Source organism: Polyodon spathula, chromosome 15 (assembly GCF_017654505.1).
Source record: "Polyodon spathula isolate WHYD16114869_AA chromosome 15, ASM1765450v1, whole genome shotgun sequence".
Classification (NCBI taxonomy): Eukaryota; Metazoa; Chordata; class Actinopteri; order Acipenseriformes; family Polyodontidae; genus Polyodon; species Polyodon spathula.
The window spans coordinates 1139460-1164511 of NC_054548.1; the positions used below are offsets into that span (position 1 = coordinate 1139460).

Genomic DNA, 25052 nt, shown 5'->3' on the forward strand with positions numbered 1-25052 from the left:
GAACAAATCTGAATAAATCTGTATTTTGTAAAATAATAATAATAATAATAATAATAATAATAATAATAATAATAATAATAATAATAATAATAATAATAATCTGGAATATATTTAATGCATGTTGGTTCAAAATAAAACCCATATGTGTTACTGTAGTTTTCTGGGTACATTTAGCCTGCACTGGCAGTTTAATAGAAATGCTTTTGAAATTGTATTCCACCGATCAAGAACAGTGCTGTCACAACTGAATGCTGTTTGATAACCTGCAACTGCAGATGAGAAGCTGCTGTTTACTGTGCTGCCACCCAGATTGAGAGGGTCCTTGCTCAGAGTGATGAGAAGTGCAGGACAATTGAGATGAGTCTCGAGTTCATTGTGTCAAAGCAGCCATGAATTGTGCAATGCAGAGACGAGTGCCTCCCACAATAGGGGAGTGAATTTGAAATACGTGACAATAACAATAATATACTCAAGTATTTTTTTTTTAACTCATCAAGAAGCTGTTATAGCACGGGCCATTGCATTGTTATGACACTACATTATGTCGGTATTAATATAACTATGTGTTTTTGTATTTTTATTTGGTGGGATTATTAAAAATGTGTTAAAAATACATTAAAACCTCACGTTGGTCCTAGATATGTTATCTAAATACACTTTAACTGCTATCTGTAGTACACCATACTAAAATTAGCAGTGAAGGAAAAGTATGCATTTTAAAATTACCTTTCGCAATCTTACACCTTGTAGCAGGGCGGTAGGAATGCCCTGCTGTTTGAATGTATTGTTTCGTTTATTTTTTAGAACGGGGTCTCCCCCTCAACCCGTGTTATTTCGTATTAATGTATTATGGTTTATTTATTGTATTTGTTATTTATTTATGTGACGGCGAAGCGCCGTGTGTTTCTTATTGTTTTGGAAATGTGTGTATTTTTAAATGACCGCGTAGCCGTGTTAGTTTTGTTATTTTGTGTTTATTTAGACGTGTTCTAGCAGAGGCGAGGGAGTATCTCGTAATCTGCCAGGAATGATTAAAAACCTCGTGCAAAAGGTGGCCATCTCCCGAATTAATTAAGTGATTAATCTGTTGCTAAATCGGGAGATGCTCACCTGCATAAAAGCCTGCATCTCTGCCCTCAGGGTGAGTGTTCAGAGGAGGAACGACAGCAAGCGAGGAGTGAGAATTTATGAACATATAGAACTAGTGAAGGCGATCGCCCAGCCTGACCTGTTTTTGTGTTCGTGATTTGTTTTATTTGAAAATATTTATTTTCGCTCTGTGAGCAGGGTTTGTTTTTGTTTAAAGGTGTTGTGTATTAAAAATAAACGGCGCGCTGCATCTTTCCGAACTGCAGTTACCAGTTATTTTCCGCCTTCTGGCCTGACGTCACCGCAACGCCATTTCCTGTTGCACACCTATTAACCCCACTAAAACAATGACGTGTTATTGTACTGTTCATGCCAAAACTATGTTAATTATACACTACTGATGAGACTGCAAATTACTTCTAATAGCATAATGTAATACAAGAAATTGCATTATTTTTCTTTATTTATCGAAACGTTGGGCAGCTGGCTCTTTGAGCTATATATATATATATATATATATATATATATATATATATATATATATATATATATATACATACATACACACACACATTTTGGAATGAAATGTATTTTAATGCACAAAATGTGCTTCTTTTGCTATAATTATTAAACATGTTTGTTTTTCATCCAAAAGGTGAAATTGAATACTGATTGCATTATTTCTGTTATTAAAAATGTACGCTACTGTGAACTGATGTAAGAGTGAGAATTGTGCGTTTTACTTTTTTCAAAGCTTTTCAAATATCGTTTAATTTAAAGAATTCAACCTCACAATAGACAACACATGCAATTAAATAAGCAAAGATTCTTGTTTCAAATCAAGCATGTATTTAACAGAATATTTTACTATAAAGCAACAAGATCATATCAAGCATACAAAAAATGTGGAGAATATATTTTGCACACTGGTATACAGTATTTGGGTTACAGTCAAATAAAATTGTTCTTTGTGTAAGTTAACAAATGCATTTAGCATATAAGGTAGTTACAAAGCATCCATGTAATGTCTCAAAAAAGCGAGACAAAAAAATGCAGTGTTAAAATTGCTTCACTAGTGTGTGGTACTTTCATATTTAGTTTTTGAAGGAGACCAAATAGCACAGTAATATTAAAAGTTGACTGTAAACGTTAGAGAGGCACATCATATTTTACATGAACACCCTTGAGTAAACCATCGAAGGATTACATTTCACTGGGTATCAACTTTTAAACACAAACCAGCTGTTAAATAATACATATTTTAGAGTTTATGTGGTATAACACACTGGGTTCATAAGACAAACATACTGTTTAGCCCAGTACCCCAAAATGCTTCACCAGTTCCCACAGACATCATTCAATTCACTACCTGCTGTATTGTTGTTCCTATCTCTGGGGATAAGATATTAGAAAACTGACATTCAAATTTGTTTCCTGACAGATGATTAAATCCAGGGATAATACTATAGAGCGATTTGTAAATATGGGCAAACTTAAAATAATGCTATTTCTATTAAGACAATGGGTAAAATTTGTTCAAATCAATTACAGTACTTTTCCAAGAGACTGTCACAGCACAGTGGTACATGTCGGTTCTGCAGACTACGCATGGATTCATTCCTGTTAATGACACCTGCTGGCGCTCCTACGCATTTTGAGGTCCACACTTTTCAGTAGCTGGATAGCAACCTTTCACAGCACTCATCTCATGTACAAAAAATTGCCAATAGTAATGTGGGCACGCTGCAAATATCTGGAGCAATTCTACTAAACCCAGACCAGAAAATTCAGTATTTCAAGACTTGTACAAATTGACATACTGTAGTGAGATGGACACTTTTACTGTACTGAGATGTATGAAATTATGGTAAGTTGTAGCATTATGGTAAGTTTGTACACATTCTGAATAACCCTGATCATTTGCAACACACTGGATCATTTAATCATTGTACGCGTGCTTTTAAAAATGTACAAAAGACAGCAACCACAAAATCTTTACAAATGCTGTACAAATACTGATTTTAAGTAGGAAAAAAAGGATAATCATAAAATGATGGTCCCAAGGTTGTTGCCTGCATGCTTCATGCCATTCAGAGGATATGAATGACAATTTGTCTATACTGACTAAAAACCACACAAATCATTCCAGATATTACAGTATGAACTGTAGGAGTCTCTTTTCCACATTTTCCTGAAATGTATGAAGGTCACATTTGAGTTCATGATTGTACTGTAACCATAGTCACATAGGATACTGGTTCTATCCTCTGAAATATTGCTCCTCCTCTTTCAAAATCAATATGAAGCAGTGGCAATAGCAGCAGCATCAAGTCTGTAGTGGTAGCTGTGTGCATTGAATTGACTTGGTGATGATGTAGCGTATCTCACTGTAGCACTGCTTAAATAAGTGTGTGTCTGTGATAAAGAGCCAACACTTTTCTCTAACTTAAAAAGAAAGTTTTCTGTTAGTGCACATAAACTCCTTGCTGGGATAGCGGTTAAGAAATGACATCATGAGCGTCACTGTTCGGTCTCTGCCTGGCTGACAGGGGAGGGAGAGGCTTGCCATAAAAATCTATTGGAAGAGAAGGAGAAAAAGAAGAAAAAAAAAAAACACATCAGCATTTACACTAAGACCACAATTCTTTGACATTTCACAGCTATGTTTTTCATTTGCCCTATGCATTAGGATGTGCCAAATGTTGACATAACTGATGTATTCGATTACGAACTCCACAGTGAGGTAATTATTCAATCATTGTGTTTCTGGTATATGTCATATATGCATATGACTGTTATTTCCTTATTTTTATTTTTTTTTTACATTACACAAGAAAGTATGTAAATGTAGATGGTTATTTCAAAATTTAAGATTTACCTGAACCTTATATTGGATTGAAACTTACAGTCTAGCCCAATTTTATGGCAGAAGACAGTCTTCAAACCACTGATTGATTGATTCATACACAAGCAGCTTTCAAGTTAAGGTGAGAGAAAGTAGTAAATATAGAATTATGGGTAATTGGGAAATGCAAATGTAAGCATTACAAGAGCCAATGAAATTGCGTCAAAGTTGCCAAAAACATTCAAGCAACTGGACACATGTTTTGCCCTGTTTGGGGCTTATCAGTGCAGCGTAACTGTACTCCAACTACTGAAAAAACTTAGGAGAGTATTCATCAGGTAGCTTTCAAGACGCATACACTCAAAAACACACAACATTATGATTGGAAGGATGCAAAAACAGAAGAAAGCAATATATTAAAGACAGGGGTATAGAATAGTATGTAGAATTGTTAAGAGTATATTGCACAACAGTGTTAAAAAGTAATGGACAAATGTTGTTGGATGCACAGAACAGCAAGAAAACAAACTATGATAATAGACAATGAAAATGTTAGCTCATACACGTCAAGCAGAAAAGCGGTTGTCAATATTGATTACAATGATGAATGCCTGGCTGAATGGAACTGAAAGCCATGCTGAGCAACATCATATACAGTTACCAGAATGTCTTGTATCCCCCAGTGGTTCAAGTTTAGGAAGTCTAGTAACTTTGGGGGTACCCCAGCCAACTAAAAAAAATACAAAAATACAATAATATGAACCTTTTTTTTTTTTTTTGGTTAATGCCAACAGGCTGATAAATTCTGAAAAAAAGATTCCCTCTTTTTTAGGTTATATTTTAAAACTGGTTTCTGCATCATGTGTGTAAAATATGCTTTCATATATTTATCTCAAGAATTGCACTTTGTGCTGCAATGGGGTGGTTTAATAACAGTGTCAGACCTTTCATTAACATACCAACTTTCTCTCATTTTGCTACATAGTTTTCTACTCTTTATTTTCACCCTGACTGCAGAATATTTTCCCTTCCTGTTACGTAAGTAGTAGGAACCTTCTTGACCGTGCACTCTTGTTTAATGCTACATATAAGAAGGGGTCCAAATCTCTGCTGCACAGGAAGTTGATCTATAGGGTGGTGGCAAGTTCAATGGGCTTCAAAGGGTGTCAAAGTGACAATAAGGCTTGACAAACTAACAATCTAAAAAAATGAATAAATAAATAAAGAAGACACTTGAAAGAAAGTTAAGGATAATGAGAGGCAAGTGCTTCACAAAGCACGGGACTGTTTTAAAAGGTTATAAAATGTTCCTGACCTGGCTTTTCTTCAGCTTTCTCTTCACTGCCGTTACTCACCGGGGGGCGGGGGTGGTGTTGGGCTCTCAGGGACAGCATCGTCCGTGCTGGCTGGTTCAACCTTGTGCCTCCTCTTTAACTTCAGCTTTGACTTTGACTTCTTTTTGGCTTGGTCAAGAACATTGAGAAAAGATTCAATTTTAAATGATGCAATGTTTTTATACTGTATCCCAGGGCTGCACACATTCGGCCCTCGAGGTCAGGGGTCAGCCTGGTTTTAGCAGCATTGTTTAATAAGCTGATTAAGGCATGGAAGCAGGTTAAAACTGGTTTGAATATGTCATGTCAGGTACAAGTGGAACAAAGACTAGGAGGGCTCCGGACCTCAAGAACTGGAACTGTGAGCAACATCAGGCCAATTAAACCTGCGTGCAGGTAACATTTCATTAAACCTATTAAACCTCACGTAGAATGGCCCTTGAACCGGAGTGGCCCACCCTTGACATACAGGATCCTCTGAGACTCGCACGGCACAGCACTGAAATATTATTTTAACAAATATTATTTATTTAGGCTGACATAACAGCCAGTGTTAAAATATTATTTTAACATTAGCTGTTATGTCAGCCTAAATAACATAACAGCCAGTACACAGTTTTAGACGGGAGGGCATTGCATGGAAACTGAATACAAGTTCAGAATGGAAGGATTTTAAGCAGAGTGTTTATTGTCTATGTTTAAAGCTATTTGGTGTAGAACAGCTTAAAACACTGTATTCATTGATGGTACAGATAAAGGCTGCACAGGTGCTAATGGTATGCTAGAGACTGATGAGCCTCCATGGGCAGGACTGCCTCTTCTTATACCCAACAGTTGCAATGTTTATACATGTTACATTTTTAAAGACAAAAGACATTTAGTTCAAGTAATTTAATCTGGCATTATCACCTGCCAATCTTTGAAAATAATCCTAAACACACACAATGGAAAGCCTTGCAGAGATTGTTCTCTCTCACCCGAGTCTATGCTGTCTGGGGTCTGGCGCTCATTCGCCTCCTCCTCTCCCTCTCCCTGCTCCTCTAGCTGCTGGTTGAGAGTGGTGATGTAGTTGTGGACCATCCCACTGTTGCTCAGCTCTCTGCCAGGGTTGCTCCCAGTCTCCATATCCTCAGCACCCTGAGTGGGCTGTAGTGGTATTGCGCCAGACTTGCTTTCAGGCTGCTCTTTCTTCTTTTCCTTTTCCCCTTTCATTTTTTCTTCATTCTAAAGCCAGAAAAAGAATCAAGCCTTCGCCCTGTAATGCAAGCTTGCTTAACAAAGGGACACTAAAGTAGTTAACATCCCAATTCTTCAGGTCATGGCACTTCCACTTCCACTTCAGAACAGGGCCACCACCATGGGTAAGTCTGATAGATGTTTAAATTGCTCTGGAAGAATACATGACCCCAGCGATTACCACTTGCAGCAAAGTCTGTTTTCCAGAACTACACCACTTATGAGACTGCTCGCTGTCAATCATCAGTCCGTGGACAGACTTTAATAAGAAGGCTCCTGTCAGACCTGTGATTGACCTTAATCATGACTAAAGTTTACATGCAACAAGGTGATACAGCTCTTATAAAATTACAAAATGCATGTCAGGTTAATTATATACATATGCAAATAAGACACAGTTCCTTTGCACAAAAGTGTATACTACATATCAATGTCTACTCTGGAGCTTTGACAGGTATAGCTTACTGTGTACCTTGATTAAGCTGGTTATTATGACACACTTTCATATAATGTGGAATACTTTAATGAAATAAACAAAGGAGAAAATAAGGCATTTACATTCCATGCTCAAACTAGATCAAAGTCAAAAAGGTAAGACGCTTTAAGTAACAGTTATTAAAGACTCGACATATGAAATATATTTTAAACATACTGTCTCCAAGAGCCTGTTCAAAAAAAGTGAGACTGAAATATGTATATATGCTTGATATTGCCTACATTTTGATCAATTTAAGAATGTGTGCTAAAGAATGTCCATACCAAGTTTAAACACAACTGGTTCTGATGATGAATGTTGAACTAAACAATAATACAGAGGGGCAGCTAAAGGGCTATTGTTAAAGCAAACAAATAATGTTATCTAAACAGATTAAGTTAACTAAAGAAAAAAAAAATTAAACCTTAATTGAATATAAAGAATATTTTAAAACACTAATTTCTGACTGCAATCTATTCAAAATCACAATGGTGCTGCTATTAGGCAGCGGTGTCAATGACCAATTTAATGAAGAAAGGTATGAGCCAAGGTGGTGAAGAGGGCATGAAAAAAAAAAACCTATCAAAATACAGTGCCCTGTTTATAAAGCTTTAGGAATGTTTTAAGTAATGGTTTGCTGACAGTTTTGAAATTATGTTTTAATGTAAGGTGGTTTAAAAACATTCTTTAAAGTTTAGTTTATGGGTCCCACAGTATCCTGTCTAGCAGAGTAATAGATTTCCTTTTGAAAGCACGCACCTGTGTAATCACATTGCTTATGGGCTGAAAAGGGTTAACCATGGTGCCAGCCTCAGGATCCTCTCCCTCAGCCTCTTCTTGTTCTCCCTGCTCTCTGACAAAACAAACAGGCCAAATATGTAAACAACTCTCATACTCCCAGATCTCAGCTGCCTCCTGCTGAACTCCCACATCTCCTAATAAGGAAGCATCCCAAGTCCTGGAGAAAGCATTTCTCAAGTGAGAGAACAGGATCCCTTTACCAGCCTTTATTTAAGACTTCTGAGGGCATAAGAAACATACAAGTAAACCCAGCTACTTATCTTTTTCCGCAGGGGAATGTAAATGCTATTGCTCATTAGTGTATTTATTACATACCCAAGGTGATTTACTGGAAATCCGAGGTGATTTTGAAACTGTCTACATCACATCTGTATGCGAAACTAATATACAAGATCAGGAATTAATTTTAAAAAAAGGTAAAAATAGAGGAAATACAGATGCTTTTTTCCATAGCCACTCATACTACTACCCCGATCACCTTTCCTCTCACGATCCTGTTCTGTACAGTATTACCCCACTCGCCTTTCCTCTCACGATCCTGTTCTGTACAGTACTACCCCACTCACCTTTCCTCTCACGACCCTGTTCTGTACAGTACTACCCCACTCACCTTTCCTCTCACGACCCTGTTCTGTACAGTATTACCCCACTCACCTTTCCTCTCACGACCTTGTTCTGTACAGTATTACCCCACTCACCTTTCCTCTCATGATCCTGTTCTGTACAGTATTACCCCACTCACCTTTCTTCTCACGATCCTGTTCTGTACAGTATTACCCCACTCACCTTTCCTCTCACGATCCTGTTCTGTACAGTATTACCCCACTCACCTTTCCTCTCGAACCCGTCGCACTCGCTCGGCTCTCTCCCTTTTCTCCTGGTCCTCCTGTGCTTTCTGCTCTGCTGTGTCTTTCTGCACCCGCTCACTTAAAGCCTCGAAATCCTTTGCCACATTGTTCAACAGCCAGCTGAGACCTTTTCTTATGGATTTATCAAACTTTTTTCCATATCCAAGAACTGCTGAACATGGCTCCTGGAAGTATACACGTAGAGTTAGCCTGTGTTAACTACTGCTGGTACTGAAGACATGTCTGTCAATGGTGATGAGCCCATGTGTATTTAGAGTTTATTTTAAATTACCTGTAAAACCAAAAAATTGGGTCTAATTGAATGATCTAAATAATAGATCGTAATGCAGCTGTCACAAAACTTGTGAATCCTTCCTTGTCAGTCTTTTACATTGAATTCTATTTAGCCGTGCTATTAAGTGGGTCATTAATTCATCCCAAGGCAAAAACACAAGCAGAATGAATACTGTGAAATGAAATGAGTACATCACTAGAAGGACATAAATCCAACAGACCAAGGGTTTGGGGTTTAGGGTTTAAGATGCAAGGACAATCAACCTCAAAGCACCTACTCTGTGCAGCAATATGGGGACTTAAAACCACACTTAAAACATTAAACTCCCTTTGCTGCACATGGGATTGAAAGTGGTGTCAGGGAGCATCATAAAGTAATACCTGCTGCAGCAGTGATTCTATAGGGAAGTGGCTGGATAAATAGTTTGAATGGTGCTGTTTGGTGAGCTTTGCTAATCAAATATTTGATGAAAAAGGACAATCCTGCAACTATCTATTGTTTTCATGTTTTCATTTATTATTTTAAAATGAGTGCCCAAAGAGGCTGACAGAGTCTAAAGTCTCATCACCTGCAGTAAAAAAAAAAAACAAAGCGTCTCAAGGGCAGACACGCCTGGAACACAAACAGAGCTCTTTCTACACAGCATACTTACAATTTGACACAAGCACTTGTTTTCATTAACAAGCTTTTCCAGGGCCAGGTACTCAATGATGTCTGCTTCAGCTAGTGCCCCATCTCTGTCCTGTTTATTAGCCAGCCTAAAAAAACATATATTGGTAAGTGCAGTGTTACTGCAGTACAATATACTGTGCTGTAAAATGCAGTCAGTTTAACAGGGACTGAAAACAATTCAGGTTGAAAACTTTGTTTTTGATCTAATCTTTGCTAAACATTTTATGAACCTTAATCATTTGTCGACTGAAGTGTATGGATTAAGGGTTTTAATCACATTGCATCACCTTAATGTTAATAAGATATTAGCAGTTGCTGAACAATAAGAAAGACCCATTAGCAACCCAAAGATACTCCACCCCATTCTATTAAGACTACAAATCTGGTTTCAAGCTCAGTTTTTACGTCAGTACTGAAACTAGAAATTGAGCCAATCATTCAGAATAGCTGGAGGGAGTTAAATAAACAAGACACCGTATACAGCAGCACGGAAAGGTTCACTGTGCATTGTTCCTCATGTTCTCATCGCAGTGTAATGTAGCTGCACTGCTCTTTGCATTGGGTAGGTTTTATATTTTAAAATATTTCCAAATGACATGGGCCATTTCTTTTGATGGAAAACAATATGTTGAAAAGGTTTTGGTTGTCAAAATCTGAGCTTTGTATATATGCATGAAATATGAAAGTTGATCTATTTAACATTTTTATTTTGTTCCTCAGAAGACTAGTTCAAATTGCTAATAATGTATTTTCTCTCTGACAGAAACCACTACAAATATCGCCTTACAAGATCTGTATCATTAATTCAGGTATTTGCCTTTTAATCTTGTTTTATACAAAAGATCTGTTAAAAGGTAAACATCTGCATCAGTATTACTATATTTTTTTTTATATATATATATATATAAATTAAAATATTTTACTATTAAAAACTTTCAACATGCTATTTAATTTATTCCAAATATACTTTGTGAATTCGGTTTAACCACTATAATATACCTGTAAAAAGCATTTAACTTTTCTTTTGACCTTTACATGGACAAATACAATTGAAAGCATCAACACTAAATGAATAGCCCTTGAATACAATGTATTCAACACAATGGCAAGTGCATTTGGTTCACAGTACTCTGTGTGAGTTTCCTATAGTTTTTAAAGCGTTTCATACTAACATTTGTAGATAGTCTAATGAGCCACAGTAAGCTTCATCCTATTGGTCAAACAAAAAACACTCTAGGGGTAGGACTCAAAACAAGCAGAGCCTGATTTTCCAGGAGTGCAGGGTGAGACATCATGGCAGCTGCAGCACACGTTTCCTTCTCTGCATATTGTTCCTTATTGTAATGCTGTCAGAACAATAAAGTCGCAGTTTCAACAGACCTCTCAGGATCTCTAGCACAGGGGCGTTTCCTTCTCTTTGCTCTGCTGTTAGAAATTGAAGCAGCTGGATTGTTGAAGACTGCTGACAGAAATGCTCCCATTTCATTTATAGCTATGGATACAGGTTTTAAGGATTACATGCTTCCCACAAGGTAACTATGTTGGTTTACTTTATTTTAACACTGGGATACGCTGACTAAACTTTTGCTCCAGTGCAAAGTTTGATCCACTTGTTTCAAAGTCAAATAAATAAAAATAAAAATTAATACATTTTTAAAAATCCCTTATTTCTCATTTCAAAACATTAACAGCTTTTTATTCTAATTACATTGGAGTAAAAGCTTAGCAAGTTTGTTCTTGCTCAAATGACTAATGTTATAGAAAAGTCAATAGACCTAAATCTAGTGGAATAAAAAGTTACACCTGATCTCAAAACAGCCCTCAGCTGTACTTGCTTATGCCAAGAAAGAGGTACAGTCTACACATGCATGACCATGCTTTTCCCTCATAATGAATTATTTACTGAATGCACTGTATATTTATACTCATGACATAGCAGTACTATGCACAAGTCAGGTAATGTGCCGGTGTATAATACAGCATTCACAACTGCAGGAACTGACAAAAATAACTCCAAAAACAACTCACAAAAATGTTTCAAGGAATGTTTTGTTAAATAGTCTTTTTAAAGCCCATTGTGATTAATTAAATCAAATTTGCAGATAAATGCATATTTTTCAACTGTTTTAGTGAATGTTTATTATAATTTTTCAACGTACTATTTAACCTTTGGGCAAATGATTAACAATAATTTGCAGAACTATGAATTGCTAAATACAAACAGACAAAAATGCACAGTAAAAGTATATTATTTATCTGTACAAATCTGCAAACCTGATTAATAATACTTATTTCTGTGTGTATGTATGCGCATGTGCACAGTACGTGTCTCAAATACTTTTAAAGCATGTGTTCTTCTTAACTAAGAGAGCTAGTATGTATAAAGCAAAACTAATTCAAATGTACAGTTTGGAAGGTTGTGTAATTCCTTCGTTAAGTTTTGTTTGGATTGGATTAGACTAGCACTGAGCACTGTGTTAATTAAAGCCCAGCGTCTCTGAAACCCCTGCATTGTACAGAACAAAGCAGCCTGTTATATTAATAAGCCTTCAACCATAAGAAGATGATCAGCACTGAAATACTGGGTGTAGCCTGTGTGCACTATTTACAGCTTTAAATCAACAGGGGGTTCAACTGAAACATTTTAAAATCTGCTGCCTCGGATATGAAGCGGTTAACAAGCATTTGACAAATAGGTCACTTTGTATAAATCATGTTTCATCCCACCCTCTCCAAAGGTTACATTCACATGCTCTGAACTAAACTTTCTTTGACTGTATGAGGTCCATATTTTGGCAGAAAGCTGTAATAAAATATAGATTTTTTTCTTTTACCGAGATGACAAAGCCAAGCACCTCACTGAAACATGCATGTACTGCTGTGGCATGGGGAATTGAAGTTAGGGCCTGAGAGTAATGAACGCAAGCAGTTTGACAGACTTCTTAAGTACTGAAGATCAGTCGTGACTTTGTGTTATACAAATCTACATACAATACACATTACATGTATACAGCATTTTTTTACCAAACGTCAAAATATGAATAGAACGCACTGTTATTGCTTCCTGATGCAATTTAATGAGATCCTGTTTGGGCAGGTCTGAATGACATGAGCTATGAGGAATTGTTAAAATAATGAAATCTCTTCAGCCTAGAAAAAAAGAAGAGAAAGAGGGGACTTGACTGAATTCTATAAAATCATTAATGGTTTAGATAAGGTTAACCCAAGACACAACTTCAAATTCAGCTCAGAAAGTAGAACAAGAGGCAATAAATGGAAGCCAAATAAAGGTAAGTTTAGATCCAAAGGTAGGAAGCACTTTTTTTAAAAGAAATGCATGGAATAGCCAACCAGGTGACATAGTAGCATCTAAAACGCTAGGAACAAAAACGAGTAGATTCTGTCCTTTTAAATTAGATGCTCCCAGTAGGGGAGAATATTGTGTAACAAGAGACAAGCCTTGATGGGCCGAATGGCCATTACTCGTTCACAAACTTTTCTTATGTTCTTATTTTAAATGAGCTTTATAGAAATGAATGGAACTATTCTTGAATAAAAAAATTGAAAAAGTTTGGTATTCAAAAATGTTCAACCCATAAACATGACTTATCTTGAAGATCTGTTTTGCCAACAGAAATAATTAAGCAGCGTAAACAGAGGACAGGGAAATGGACAGTAAAACAATAAGTCCATAGGGGAAATGCAGCTAAACTACTTCCCCACCTGCCTAACATACTGCAGCAATTTGAAGTTTCTGTCTATATTGTTACTAATGTATCTTTTTTTTTTTTTTTTTCCCGCAGTACAGTGGTGTAATGGATTTACAAGCAGGTTCTAGGCTGCACAGTATAACAAGCTAATAAAGTCGCAAAAAATATCAAAGAAAAAAAACAGAAAATGAGAGACCGTCTGCTGGAATTACAACAACGTGTAAAGGAGGCTGAACTCTCCAAAGAGGAAAATAGCCATGTTGACCCTTCAAGTCAAGGGGAAGAGGTGGTCATCATGCAACAAGCCATCATTTTTGAAAAGGAGCCCATTGTGGAGTCCATCCTGAATGACGTGCAGCGGATCCAGGATGAAATCAATGAACTGGAAGAAGACATCACGAAGTTTAGCCAGCAGCAGAAGACCCTGGTGTCCTCCATGCGTCGCTTTAGCGTTATCAAAAAGGAGAACAACATTACCAGGGACATCAAGATCCGAGCCGAGCACATTCACAAGAGACTGGAGGCCATGTCTAAAGACGTCAAGCAGACCGGGGCAGACAACGGGCTGACCTCTACAGTCACTAGAATCCAGCACACCCAGCATGCCATGCTCTTCAAGCAGTTCCAGAAGGTCATGTCCCAGTACAACGGCACTCTGGTGGGCAAGCAGGAGAAGTGCAAGCAGTTCATCATCCGGCAATTGGAGGTGGCAGGGAAGGAGGTGGGGGAGGAGGAGGTGGATGAGATGATGGTGCAAGGCAAGTGGGAAGTGTTCAATGAGAACATCATTAACGAAGTAAAAATCACCAAGTCACAGCTCTCTGAGATCGAGCAGCGCCACAAGGAGTTGATGAACTTGGAGAGCCAGATGAGGGACCTGCGGGAACTATTTCTTGAGATCTACATGCAGGTTGAGCTGCACGGAGACCAGGTGAACAACATCGAAGCCAACGTGAGCCACACTCAGGATTACATTCAGCAGTCGAATGAGAAGTTCAAGCTGGCGGTGAGGTACAAGAAAAAGCACCCTTGTAAGGTGATGTGCTGCTGTTGTTTTCCTTGCTGTAAATGACAGCTCAGTCCAGCTGCATGTACAGTACTGTACAAAACAGAGATGAGGTGGTCTATGGTTACAAGGCTTAGCCTACTATTCATCACGATGGAATCTCTTAAGAAGCAGTTGGTTATGGGAGGATGACAGTTCCATACATACTATTACATCCTATATTTGCAGTGTCCGGGTGACAACTTGCATTTTTCAGGGACATGTGGACAGCCATTACTTGAAAATAGGAGAACAAACTGCCACGAACTTTAGTAATTCTATATGTAAAAGAATGAACAAAAGCACTACAGTATAAGCAACTTTTGAGATATGAGGGACCTTTTTTTCTGTCTGCTATGTGTTTGCCCAATTATCAGCATAAATATTTGTATTTTATTAGCTGTTTTAATATATAATATAATATCTATCAGAAGGGACCATTCCTGAACTGTAGCCGTTATGACAAATGGTACTGGATAGGTCAGGCAGTCTGGCTCGGGTCACATGTTAGAGGCTGGTAATCTCAATTTAGTCCTCAGTGGACACTACTTTAGAAAATCACCACGTCATTTCGAACAACCAGACGCTGCCAGAGAAAGGACCGGGATTTTTTTTTTTTTTTTTATGATAGCTTGAATATGTAAAAGGATATTGTATATACACTATGTACACTATATATACACTGGAGAAGTGTGCACTTCATGGATGAATCCCGGTTTCAACTGTACCGGGCAGATGGCAGACAGCGTGTATGGCGTTGTGTTGGCGAGCGGTTTGCTGATGTCAGCGTTGTGAACAGAGTGCCCCATGGTGGCGGTGGGGTTATGGTACGGGTAGGCATAAGCTACAGACAACAAACACAATTGCTTTTCGATGGCAATTTGAATGCACAGAGATACCGTGACGAGATCCAGAGGCCCATTGTCGTGCCATTCATCCGCCGCTATCAAATCATGTTTCAGCATGATAATGCACAGCCCCATGTCACAAGGATCTGTGCACAATTCCTGGAAGCTGAAAATGTCCCAGTTCTTTCACGGCCTGCATACTCACCAGACATGTCACCCATTGACCATGTTTGGGATGCTCTGGATCGACGTGTACGACAGCGTGTTCCAGTTCCTGCCAACATCCAGCAACTTCACACAGCCATTGAAGAGGAGTGGGACAACATTCCACAGGCCACAATCAACAGCCTGATCAACTCTATGCGAAGGAGATGTGTCGCGCTGCATGAGGCAAATGGTGGTCACACCAGATACTGACTGGTTTTCTGATCCACGCCCGTACCTTTTTTTTTTTTTTTAAGGTATCTGTGACCAACAGATGCATATCTGTATTCCCAGTCATGTGAAATCCATAGATTAGGGCCTAATGAATTTATTTCAATTTCCTTATATGAACTGTAACTCAGTAAAATCTTTGAAATTGTTGCATGTTACGTTAGATTTTTGTTCAGTATATAATTTCAAATGTAATACTAAGCTCCATTCGTACATTAATGATGGCTTTTTGTAATACCCAATTGATTAGAGAACAGAAACATATTAACTGCTGTATTATCACATTTTATAATCTCCCTCTTTTGTATGTAATATATTGTGCACATCTGCAAAAATGTAATAAACACAACATGACACTGACATTGATTGGGATCTTTTAAGAAGAATGTCCCATTTACGTTTCATTCTCAACACATGAAATCCTTGTAGACATTTCACTCTAGAATGTATGCGTTACCACTGTATGAAAGAGGTGCAGAAACAAACACTGTTCATCATTTCGTTGCTAGACTCAAAGACTGAGTAGCACTAATGATTTAAACAGCAAAGCTTTCTCACTTACACTAGGACTGGCTTTCCTGATACGCGGGGGTGCCTCAGGACCTCGGACATCGTCTCTTTGGTCTCCTCGATTCGGTCCATATCACTGGAGTCCACGACGAAGATTACCCCGTAAGATTCGGAGTAGTAATTCTTCCAGATGCCTCGGATTCTCTTCCCACCGCCCAGGTCGAAAATGGTCACCTCAAACTTTCCCTGTGTCAGGTCGATTTTAGAAAAACCAACAGTCGGAGCGACATCTTCGGGATTTTCTGAGAAAAAAAAAAAAAAAAGCATGTTTTCCAGTATGCACAGTTTTCTCCGGGTCTCTTCAATTTTTTTTTTTTTTTTAAAAAAGAAAGAAACGATCTACTCCCTTCAAAATTAAAAGTACACCCCTTCCCTAATAACAAGCTTAGCAGTTCCCTCTGTAATGAGCAGTTGTGCTTTGACGCTTGCATCTGTCATTATTTCTTTGTAACACAGAGCATAGCATGGAGGCAGTGTGGTCTAGTGGTTAAAGTCCAGGGCTTGTAACCGCAAGGTCACCGGTTCAAATCCCACCTGTGCTACTGAGACTCACTGTGTGATCTGAGCAAGTCACTTAACTTTCTTGTGCTCCATCCTGCGGATGAGATGTTAAATCAATGTCCTATTGTAAGTGACTCTGCATATAATGCACAGTTCACAGCCTACCTCTGTAAAGCACTTTGTGATGGCGGTCCACTATGAAAGGTGCTATATTATTATTGTTTGTAAATGCACACTCAACAGCTACGATGCAGCAGTGGTGCATTAATTGGTCCATCAAACTTCATAGTGCAGATGGGAATTTGATCCCGTTTGATAACACTTGATAATACAGAGATTGTTGATATCACTTGTACACACCTTGTCACTGCTCTTTTGTGATTGTAAAAGGTAAAGGTTTATTGGATGTAAAAAGTGAAAGGGCTTGGACTCTACACCACCTTGTTTTGGGGGGTTTTGCTTACAACAGTATCTTTGAAAACAGGAATAACATGTAATAAAGTTAAAATGAATAACTTAAGTTCAACTTAAACACATGCATCTTAGACAAAGAAGAAAAAAAATGGTTGATAATGACCCTTGTCTAAAGCAAGCCTCTCTTGGATCACAGACAGACATTACAGGTGGCTGTACACTAGAGGCTTCAAGAAGCCCCTGTGTTTGACAGCTTAAAGCTCCATGCTGGACAGAAAAAAAGGAACAAATAGATGCATCTGACTCAGCGCAGCCAGGATGGCAATATTCCGATAAAACCATTACGTGACCATTACTCAAGATTTGGGCTGAAATCTGCAAACAAATCTCTTCTCCTTAGTGGCCAAGTTATGTATTTTACACACTATTCCTTGTAAATCAATGGTTATCTGTGTTGTGTTGGATAAAGAAGCACCTGACAACTGAGCTCCAATTATCAGCTAAGTTTGGTAGATTTAAGGGCAACTACCTTTTTGTTTTTTTACAGACTGTGTATACACAGGTATGGCAAACATCAGGGACATTATGAAGTTAGTTACGCAGTTAGGTCTGCAGAAATAACCAGTTAAATCAATACCTTTGATGGCTTTTGTTACAACCCTACACCTGTTAAAACAAATAGCACATGTGTTACAAATGTTGATGCGAAGAGCCAGGCAAGAAGAAAGATTTTGTATGATAAACAACAGGAAGAGCATTTCCATTTAACCCACCTGGTCTTGCAGTTACCAGCAGGCTGGTGACTTACCTTTGTTAACTTGAAATTATTCAGAATTCTAAATATTTAAGCTTTTTCTACAGGTATGGAAAAATTGGCTATCATTTTTTCTTATCATAACAACTTTTACATCTTGAATTGATCTTATTTTACAGCTAGGTAGGAATGCAGCACAGGGGAGTGAACACTACGATTCATTTAAAAACCTATGATCACAGACTCATAATGCTTAATGTTTTAAATCACCAGGCTATTTAACTGTCCTGCTGTTAATCAGCTATGAATATTGTTATTAGTACTAATATTTACTTCTTAGGCTGACGTCTGCATACTCTTTCTTATTCATTTATTGCTTTTTCTTGGAGGTAAAGGATTATGCTGGGATTTTCAGTGAGTATGTAGGGGTTTGCTCACCTCCCTGAATGCCTCTTACAGTTGCAGTTTTGCCAGCATTGTCCAGTCCAACCATCACCAACGTCACTTTCCTGCAAAATAAAACAGATATTTCAAAGTCAAAACTGGGAGGTGATAGGATCTTAAAGCATACCCACATGAACAGGGCAATTCAATCACGGAATAAAGGCTCAAAATACAAACTGTATTAACAAGTTGTGAGCAGCATTCTTTAAAACATCTTCTGTAATGTAGAAAAGTGGTAAGGTTACATAGTGCTATACTGTACTGTACATGCAGCGCTCAATCAATTTCACTGTAATGTGAACAATGCAGGTTCATTTTAGGCCTGCAAGTTAATGACAGCCAAAAGTCACAGTAGTTAAGATTTGGTGGTGTTTTCTACAACATGTGTTTTTACATTAGACGTGGCATGGAACTGTGCAGAATCCAAAATAAATAATACAAACAGAAGGCTTTTGTTAATGACTAGGAAACGAACTCAGAGTTTAGACAACACTGTCTCACAACCTATCTACTTTTGAGACGATTACAGAACCAATGAAAGGTGCTGAAGAAGGATCTATAGGCCACGTCCTCTACATGTACATCCCATGCCCACCAAGGAGACAGTCCCATTAAAAACAGGACAGGAGATAACAGTGTTCACCTTCATATACTGTTTGTTTAATACTTAACTGTGGCATTTAGGCTTGAGAGGCATCAAATGAAATACCCAGCCGACGGTCTTGAGCACCCAAGAGGGCTTCACGAGCAGCAGCAATGAGGATTGCTGTATTACCAACTGATTACAAACAGTCCATAATGCTGCTCCCCCATCCAGCACACAGATTAACAGGGATTTCATTCAGCTCGGATTAGGAGGAGTTGCTCTTGGGTTACACTCACACTCAAGATGAGCAGGATATTGAAGGAATTTAAAACAACCTTACGAAAAAAGGTTCCAATTTGTTTTTGACTAAAATAAGTGAAGTGACTGGCAGTGGGGAGTAAGGTATCCTCAATGCAATTCAATATTTGTCTTTTTTTTTTTTTAAGGTAGCTTTACTGATTACAATACTACAGAAGTATTCATTTTTTTTCCAATCCCTTTGTAGAGGTCTGATTTTATTATAACCAAGATTATTATTTATATACTGATGCACAATGAAAACAAAACAGCAAGATTTACATCAATAGCTCATTGGGCACATATTGTACATAATGTTATTTACATTTTAAATAGTGAGCAGATAGGTTTGTTGATTGTTTAAGTACTATTGTTCCTCGGGATAACAAAATACTGAGCTCAAGTCATGAGATTTCATAAAAACACCAGATGCTCAGTGTTTGGTATTTGAGTTGAGTTAAAACTAACAAAATGAGTTGATTAAGAATCTGTATAAATAGCCATTCGAAAAGACCGATTTTAAATAATGCAAGAACAGTAAAAGACACAACCATGCCCCGCTTGAGTAATGAAGATCGCCTGGTTGCTACTGGCATGAATGAAGGCGGTCTGTCTGTGACAGAAGTTACCAGGAGAATGAGATGTTCTGCTTCAACAAGCAGCAGACTAATCCAGAGAAACCAGCTCTGTGAGGGACAGGCCACGTACTGGAAGGCAGAGGGTACCAGCCCAGGACCGTCACATCTGACTGATCCATCTGCGTAATCATTTTCAGACTGCAGTGGCTACAGCAAGAGAAATTCCAGAAAGAATGTAGCTCGACGTCTGCATGAAAATGATTTGCACTCTCAGAGGCCGTTCAGGGGTAACATGCTGACAGCTGAGAGATTAAATCGTCGTCTTCTGTGGGCCTGAGAACATCGGAGGTGGTGGCAGAGAGAGTGGTGGAGTGTTTTATTCACTGAGGAATGCTGTTTTGCCCTTGACAGACCTGACAGAAAACAACATGTGTGGAGATGTTGTTGTGAGCATTCCGCTGAGTGGGGAGGAATCTCCTTTAACACAAGAACACCTCTGGTGCAGATTGTGGGCTACCTTACTGCTCAGTGATACATGGACCAAGTCCTTGATGCAACAGTTTTTCTGTTCCTGCAAGCCAATATGGAGGTGTCAATTTTCCAGCAGGACAATTCAAGACCACACAGTACTAGGATTACAATTGTATGACTTCAAGAAAACAATATTGAGGTCTTGCTGTGGTCAGCTTTTTCTCGTGACCCGAGTTCAATAGAACATTTGTGGGACCAAATCGCCAGTGCCATCCACAGGAGACAACCATGACCAGCCAACCTTCGCCAGCTGGCTGCAGCTGCACAGGAACATCCCACAGCAGCCTATCCAGAAGCTGATCCGGGCTATGCATCAGTGCTGCCAGGATTGTGTAAGGAGGTCATACCGATACTAACTTTGTAATGTTTTCACTTTGACAGTGTGTCACGTTTCATACTGAAAACTTACCATGATTCTTTGATCTGTATTTTTGTTCACATTTTCTGTGATTGTGTTCGACATCTATGTTTAAAATATTTGATTAAACCCATTAGACCTGAGTGTTGCCTTTCTATTGTGCATCAGTATATATTTTTTGTTCTTAATTATAAAATAATGAAAATGACTGCATGGATCTTCTAATTATCCATCTGTTTATCACACTCTAGACCAACATGATTAAAACATTAACTGAATTTTCCTTTTAGCAAACACTCCAATCAACTTTCCAAATTGCACTTGGTTAGAACTGTAGATTTTATTTATATGAAGATTACTTTGAGATGGATTAGTACAACACTAAGCAGATATGGTGCACCGCAGTGAGGTTTTGCACACTGCACTGAACTCTCTTACTTAAAGTAATGAAGTGTGTTACATCACGCAGTTCTAAAACTCAAATTGAACAACATGATTAAATGTGCAGTAACTCAAAGGTAATCTTTACAGTATTTAAAAGCACAGTACATTAGAAACAGTGCTAAACTAAATTCACAAATAGTAGGACAATATGAAGTGCTGCAGGCCTATTTGTTTTCTTTCTAGGTGTGGGGATGCAACACAAGTTGCCAGGAGATGGGGAGTTTGTTTGTAACACAACACAAGGTTGCAATGGCCAGCCAGTGGCGTAGGTTTTGAGGGCAATGGTGGAAAACATGTTTTGTTGCTCAAAATAAAATAACCCTACAGAACCAGATCTAAAAGCCTGCAGTATTAGGTACTAGTCTACTTTTACCTGTAAATCTATTTAACTGGAAGTACATAAATCACTGACAATATGCAGGCTATGTGTACAGTGACATACAGACAAACAATGCACTTTGATATACCACAGATTATTCACTTGTGCTAAAGGTCCCTAGTAAGTTTCACCACACAAACCAGCAGTTCTCTACAAATGAAAAAAATGAGACACATTGACATATGATATTCATCCCCAGTGGGAGGCCTAATCAAGTCTCTTCTGTTTTTCCTAAGTCTCTATATTTTGGGTTAGGGTTCTATATTCTTTTAAATTCTGATTTCTAAAGATATACTGTACCTAGGAATTAATTCAATTTAAAAAAGGCAAGCTTCCACAGTTCAAACATTATACTACTTAATCACAAAGAGACTGCTGACTAAAATCCCCCCCGCCCCACCCAGGCTTTTCTTGGCACACTTCTGCTGCAGATACCACTGCCACCAACATAGCTGTACCACCTTTCTTTACTAGATACTTACGATCTGACATTTTCACACAGGACTACAGTATGTGGTGACAAATGTTTTCAAAAGAATATGGGACACTGTACCTTTACAGATTAAGTTTACATCCATTTGGGTCTGCACACATCTGATTTAAAAACCCTGATAAAACTGGCACAGTTCACGGGTTCAGTCGCTGGTTTTGAGTTGGTTACTGGAAGAGTGTTAACCTCCCACAGGAAAGCAGGCACTAGACCTGCTGGCAAGTCAGCACATGTTGTCTGAAGCAGGAGTACTCAGGGAACAGCTGCGTCTGACCTCAGAGCTACTGTGCTCCAGGTCAGACTCATAGAGAGACTGGCGTGAGTGGAGTTTGAGGGGCATTCTCGGGCACTTCCTTACTGAATATGGAAACAGAGACTAAATGCTTCATTTGGGAAAACTTAAAAAAAAGAGAAAGAGATCATGTAAACTATTTGTAATCTAAAAGTTAAAGCAAACTAATAATTCAAAGTAATTACTTATATTGTTTGCACTCACATTCATTGGTAAATGGCAGTATTCCAGATAGAAGAATCCACACAAAAAACAACTCTAGTGGTCTGAGTATTCCCAGAGATTTTCTCTGTAATATTTGATAAATTAAGAATTGTTTCAAGTCTGTAACAGTATGATGACTATCAAATGTCAATAAATTTTGTGAATAAGGACCTTTTTTCAAAAGGTGCTACTCAAAGTTATTTTATTTGGTGAAGAACAATGTAACAACAAGAGTCTAATACACACTTATTATATATGAGGGTTATTGTGGTTGTTGCTTACCTTGTCTAACTTCAGTAAGATACTGTATCTGTTTAAAAAGTACCTTCATTTAGCTACAGTCCACTTGCAGCAACAGGAGCAAACTCAGACAGTTTGACTTAATCACTACACTCTCGATTTACTACACTGTTCACAAATACATTTCTGTAACAAAACTCTGCAGGAGTATCCTCAAATGTGTACATAACATAATAAAAAATCATAATATGGCACCCACCACGTGTTTGTGTGGAACATTCTAAACGCTAATCCTTACCTGTAATTCCACATCTTAGTCAGACTACAGATATTTCTGCACTATATCAGTTTTAATCCTGGCTCGACCAAGGGAAGGAAAGGAAGTGAAAGGACCCTATGCCACTAAAGAAGCCAGGTCTGGACAAGACTTACAGCCAAGTTTCAGGGAATGAATCCCGGTCTCCCAGCTTCAAATGTACACCAACTACTGTTTCTGTACAGTAATGTAACCTCATAAGCCATTAGTCAACTGGCTCAGGGCATACTTTTGAAATTACTACTGCAGGCTGATCGTAGGGCCCCCCCCCCCCCCCCCCCCCCCGCCCCCCAACTGAGAGTCATTTTTCAATGACAGAATGAACACAGTTGCACTGGCATCTATATAGTGACACCATTAATTATACAGCACTCAATGAATATTATTATATTACTATTGCAACCGATTCCATTGCAAGTCCTCACCTGGCAGGCTCCCGCCACCGTTTCAACCAGCTGCAGCAGTTCGCCATCAGACTGAACATCGCACACCACACCCGCTGGTTTTGGAAAATAAATCACACAACTCTGTTGGGGTTAATCATGACGAAAATCTGCAACAGGCAGGGGTGGGCATCATAACCACAGCGCCCAGTAACGAGAAGAACGTCTCGCAGTAATTCAAGTACACAATCACAAATTAAATACCACAATTAATAAACTCCGCTGGTTTTTCAGGGATGTGATATGGGTATAAGGCCAACGCTGCAGACAAATCCAAGCAAAACGATCGTGTTTGTTGTTGTGTCCAGATGTAGGCTACCCTCAGTAGTTTTACAACTATGGCACATTGCCGATGCAAATCTCAAAATAATAAATCAGATGATATTTCTTCTAAAAAAATAAAAAAGTTAAACGTGCAGACTGCTTATTCACGCGTGGCTTTCTGTTTTATTTTGGAATCAAATCCCCTTATATCTCACGCGATCTCTGATGTGAAGCTTGTAATTAAATGTCGTTGCTGAATGCATATATGCCTTGAATAATAATTTGAAAAAATCCTTAAAAATCCCCCAACGGAACCGATACGCGACACGATGTCTTGTTATTTATCCTGTCTGGGGTGCTGATGTTGTCGCCCTCTTTGCTTTGTTTATACCGCCGCTGCTATGGCTGCGGCTTTCAACACGTAGAACGTCATGACGAAGGGCCAGGAAGAAAGCGTGACGCTTCACCCGAATTATCATCCACAATTTACCAGTCCATCGATAAGAAGGATATGGATGATTTAGTGCCATCTAGTGGAAGTAATCCAAACAATTACAGGGTATTGCAGCTTTGTAGTGTTCAGGCTATATGCACGTGTACATAGAGGGCGGCAAGATTCCCTTTACAAATTCCAGCTACCCCTATAGACATGAATTGACTTCATCTGAAGAATGTGATGGATTTTGTGAGTATAATGCATTCTTGTATTATCCTGATAAACTTTAGATATAAATGACACTGGTTTAGGCATATTACAACAGAAGAAAATCCGAGGTATATTTCGTGTATTTGCACTGCTGTTTTAAAAGTGCAGTAACATTGTGATTCCACAAGCAATATTATAGGTGTATGAATTGTTAGATCCATTGTTATCTTCAAAAGCTATCACTTCAAAGAGTGGTTAAGTTGAGTGAATGGACAACAGCAGCTATATAACAGTTATAAAACTTTGACCCTCATCTTACACAAAACTGTCTGTTACATACATGAATATTGGCATATACGGGTAATTATTAAAATATGAATCCCACTGTTTTCTTATTTTGTCTGGTCAGCAGAGTTCTGCACAACTGATTCTGCAAATAATTATTGATTTTTGTTATTTTATATATATATAGTTTGGGAACCCCAACCCAAATTCTGTTGTTGTTGTAATATGTCAAATAACCTAACGATGGAGCCGCAATCAAGAAATTTAGATCGAGCAGCCTTATCATGACACCAAAATGTTTTCTATTATGTGAGCGATTTACACCACATTAATTTTGAGTCACTATAACCACGATCAGCACAAAGACATGCTGTAATGGCCTG

At 38.3% G+C, this 25052-nt stretch overlaps 2 protein-coding genes across 4 annotated transcripts; one reads left to right on the forward strand and one right to left on the reverse strand.

Moving 5' to 3' along the window:
• Nucleotides 1–1867: 1867 nt before the first annotated feature.
• LOC121327950 (ADP-ribosylation factor-like protein 13B) lies at nt 1868–24142 on the reverse strand. Of its 2 annotated transcripts, none has more exons than XM_041272319.1 (10): nt 23457–24142; nt 18311–18381; nt 16196–16445; nt 9576–9681; nt 8611–8813; nt 7739–7832; nt 6246–6492; nt 5290–5397; nt 4596–4664; nt 1868–3664 (listed from the first exon to the last, which is right to left on the reverse strand). In XM_041272319.1, exons 1-10 carry the CDS (start codon nt 23513–23515, stop codon nt 3588–3590), a joined length of 1284 nt encoding a protein of 427 aa, XP_041128253.1. In that variant the 5' UTR covers nt 23516–24142; the 3' UTR covers nt 1868–3587. The 2 variants fall into 2 exon arrangements, 1 of the variants encoding a protein (XP_041128253.1); XR_005951625.1 differs by having other exon boundaries at nt 3644–3664; nt 5250–5397.
• LOC121327951 (syntaxin-19-like) lies at nt 10580–15100 on the forward strand. Of its 2 annotated transcripts, XM_041272320.1 has the most exons (3): nt 10580–11127; nt 12745–12885; nt 13399–15100. In XM_041272320.1, exon 3 carries the CDS (start codon nt 13493–13495, stop codon nt 14375–14377), a length of 885 nt encoding a protein of 294 aa, XP_041128254.1. In that variant the 5' UTR covers nt 10580–11127; nt 12745–12885; nt 13399–13492; the 3' UTR covers nt 14378–15100. The 2 variants fall into 2 exon arrangements, with proteins under 2 accessions (XP_041128254.1, XP_041128255.1); XM_041272321.1 differs by lacking the exon at nt 12745–12885.
• Nucleotides 24143–25052: the final 910 nt, after the last annotated feature.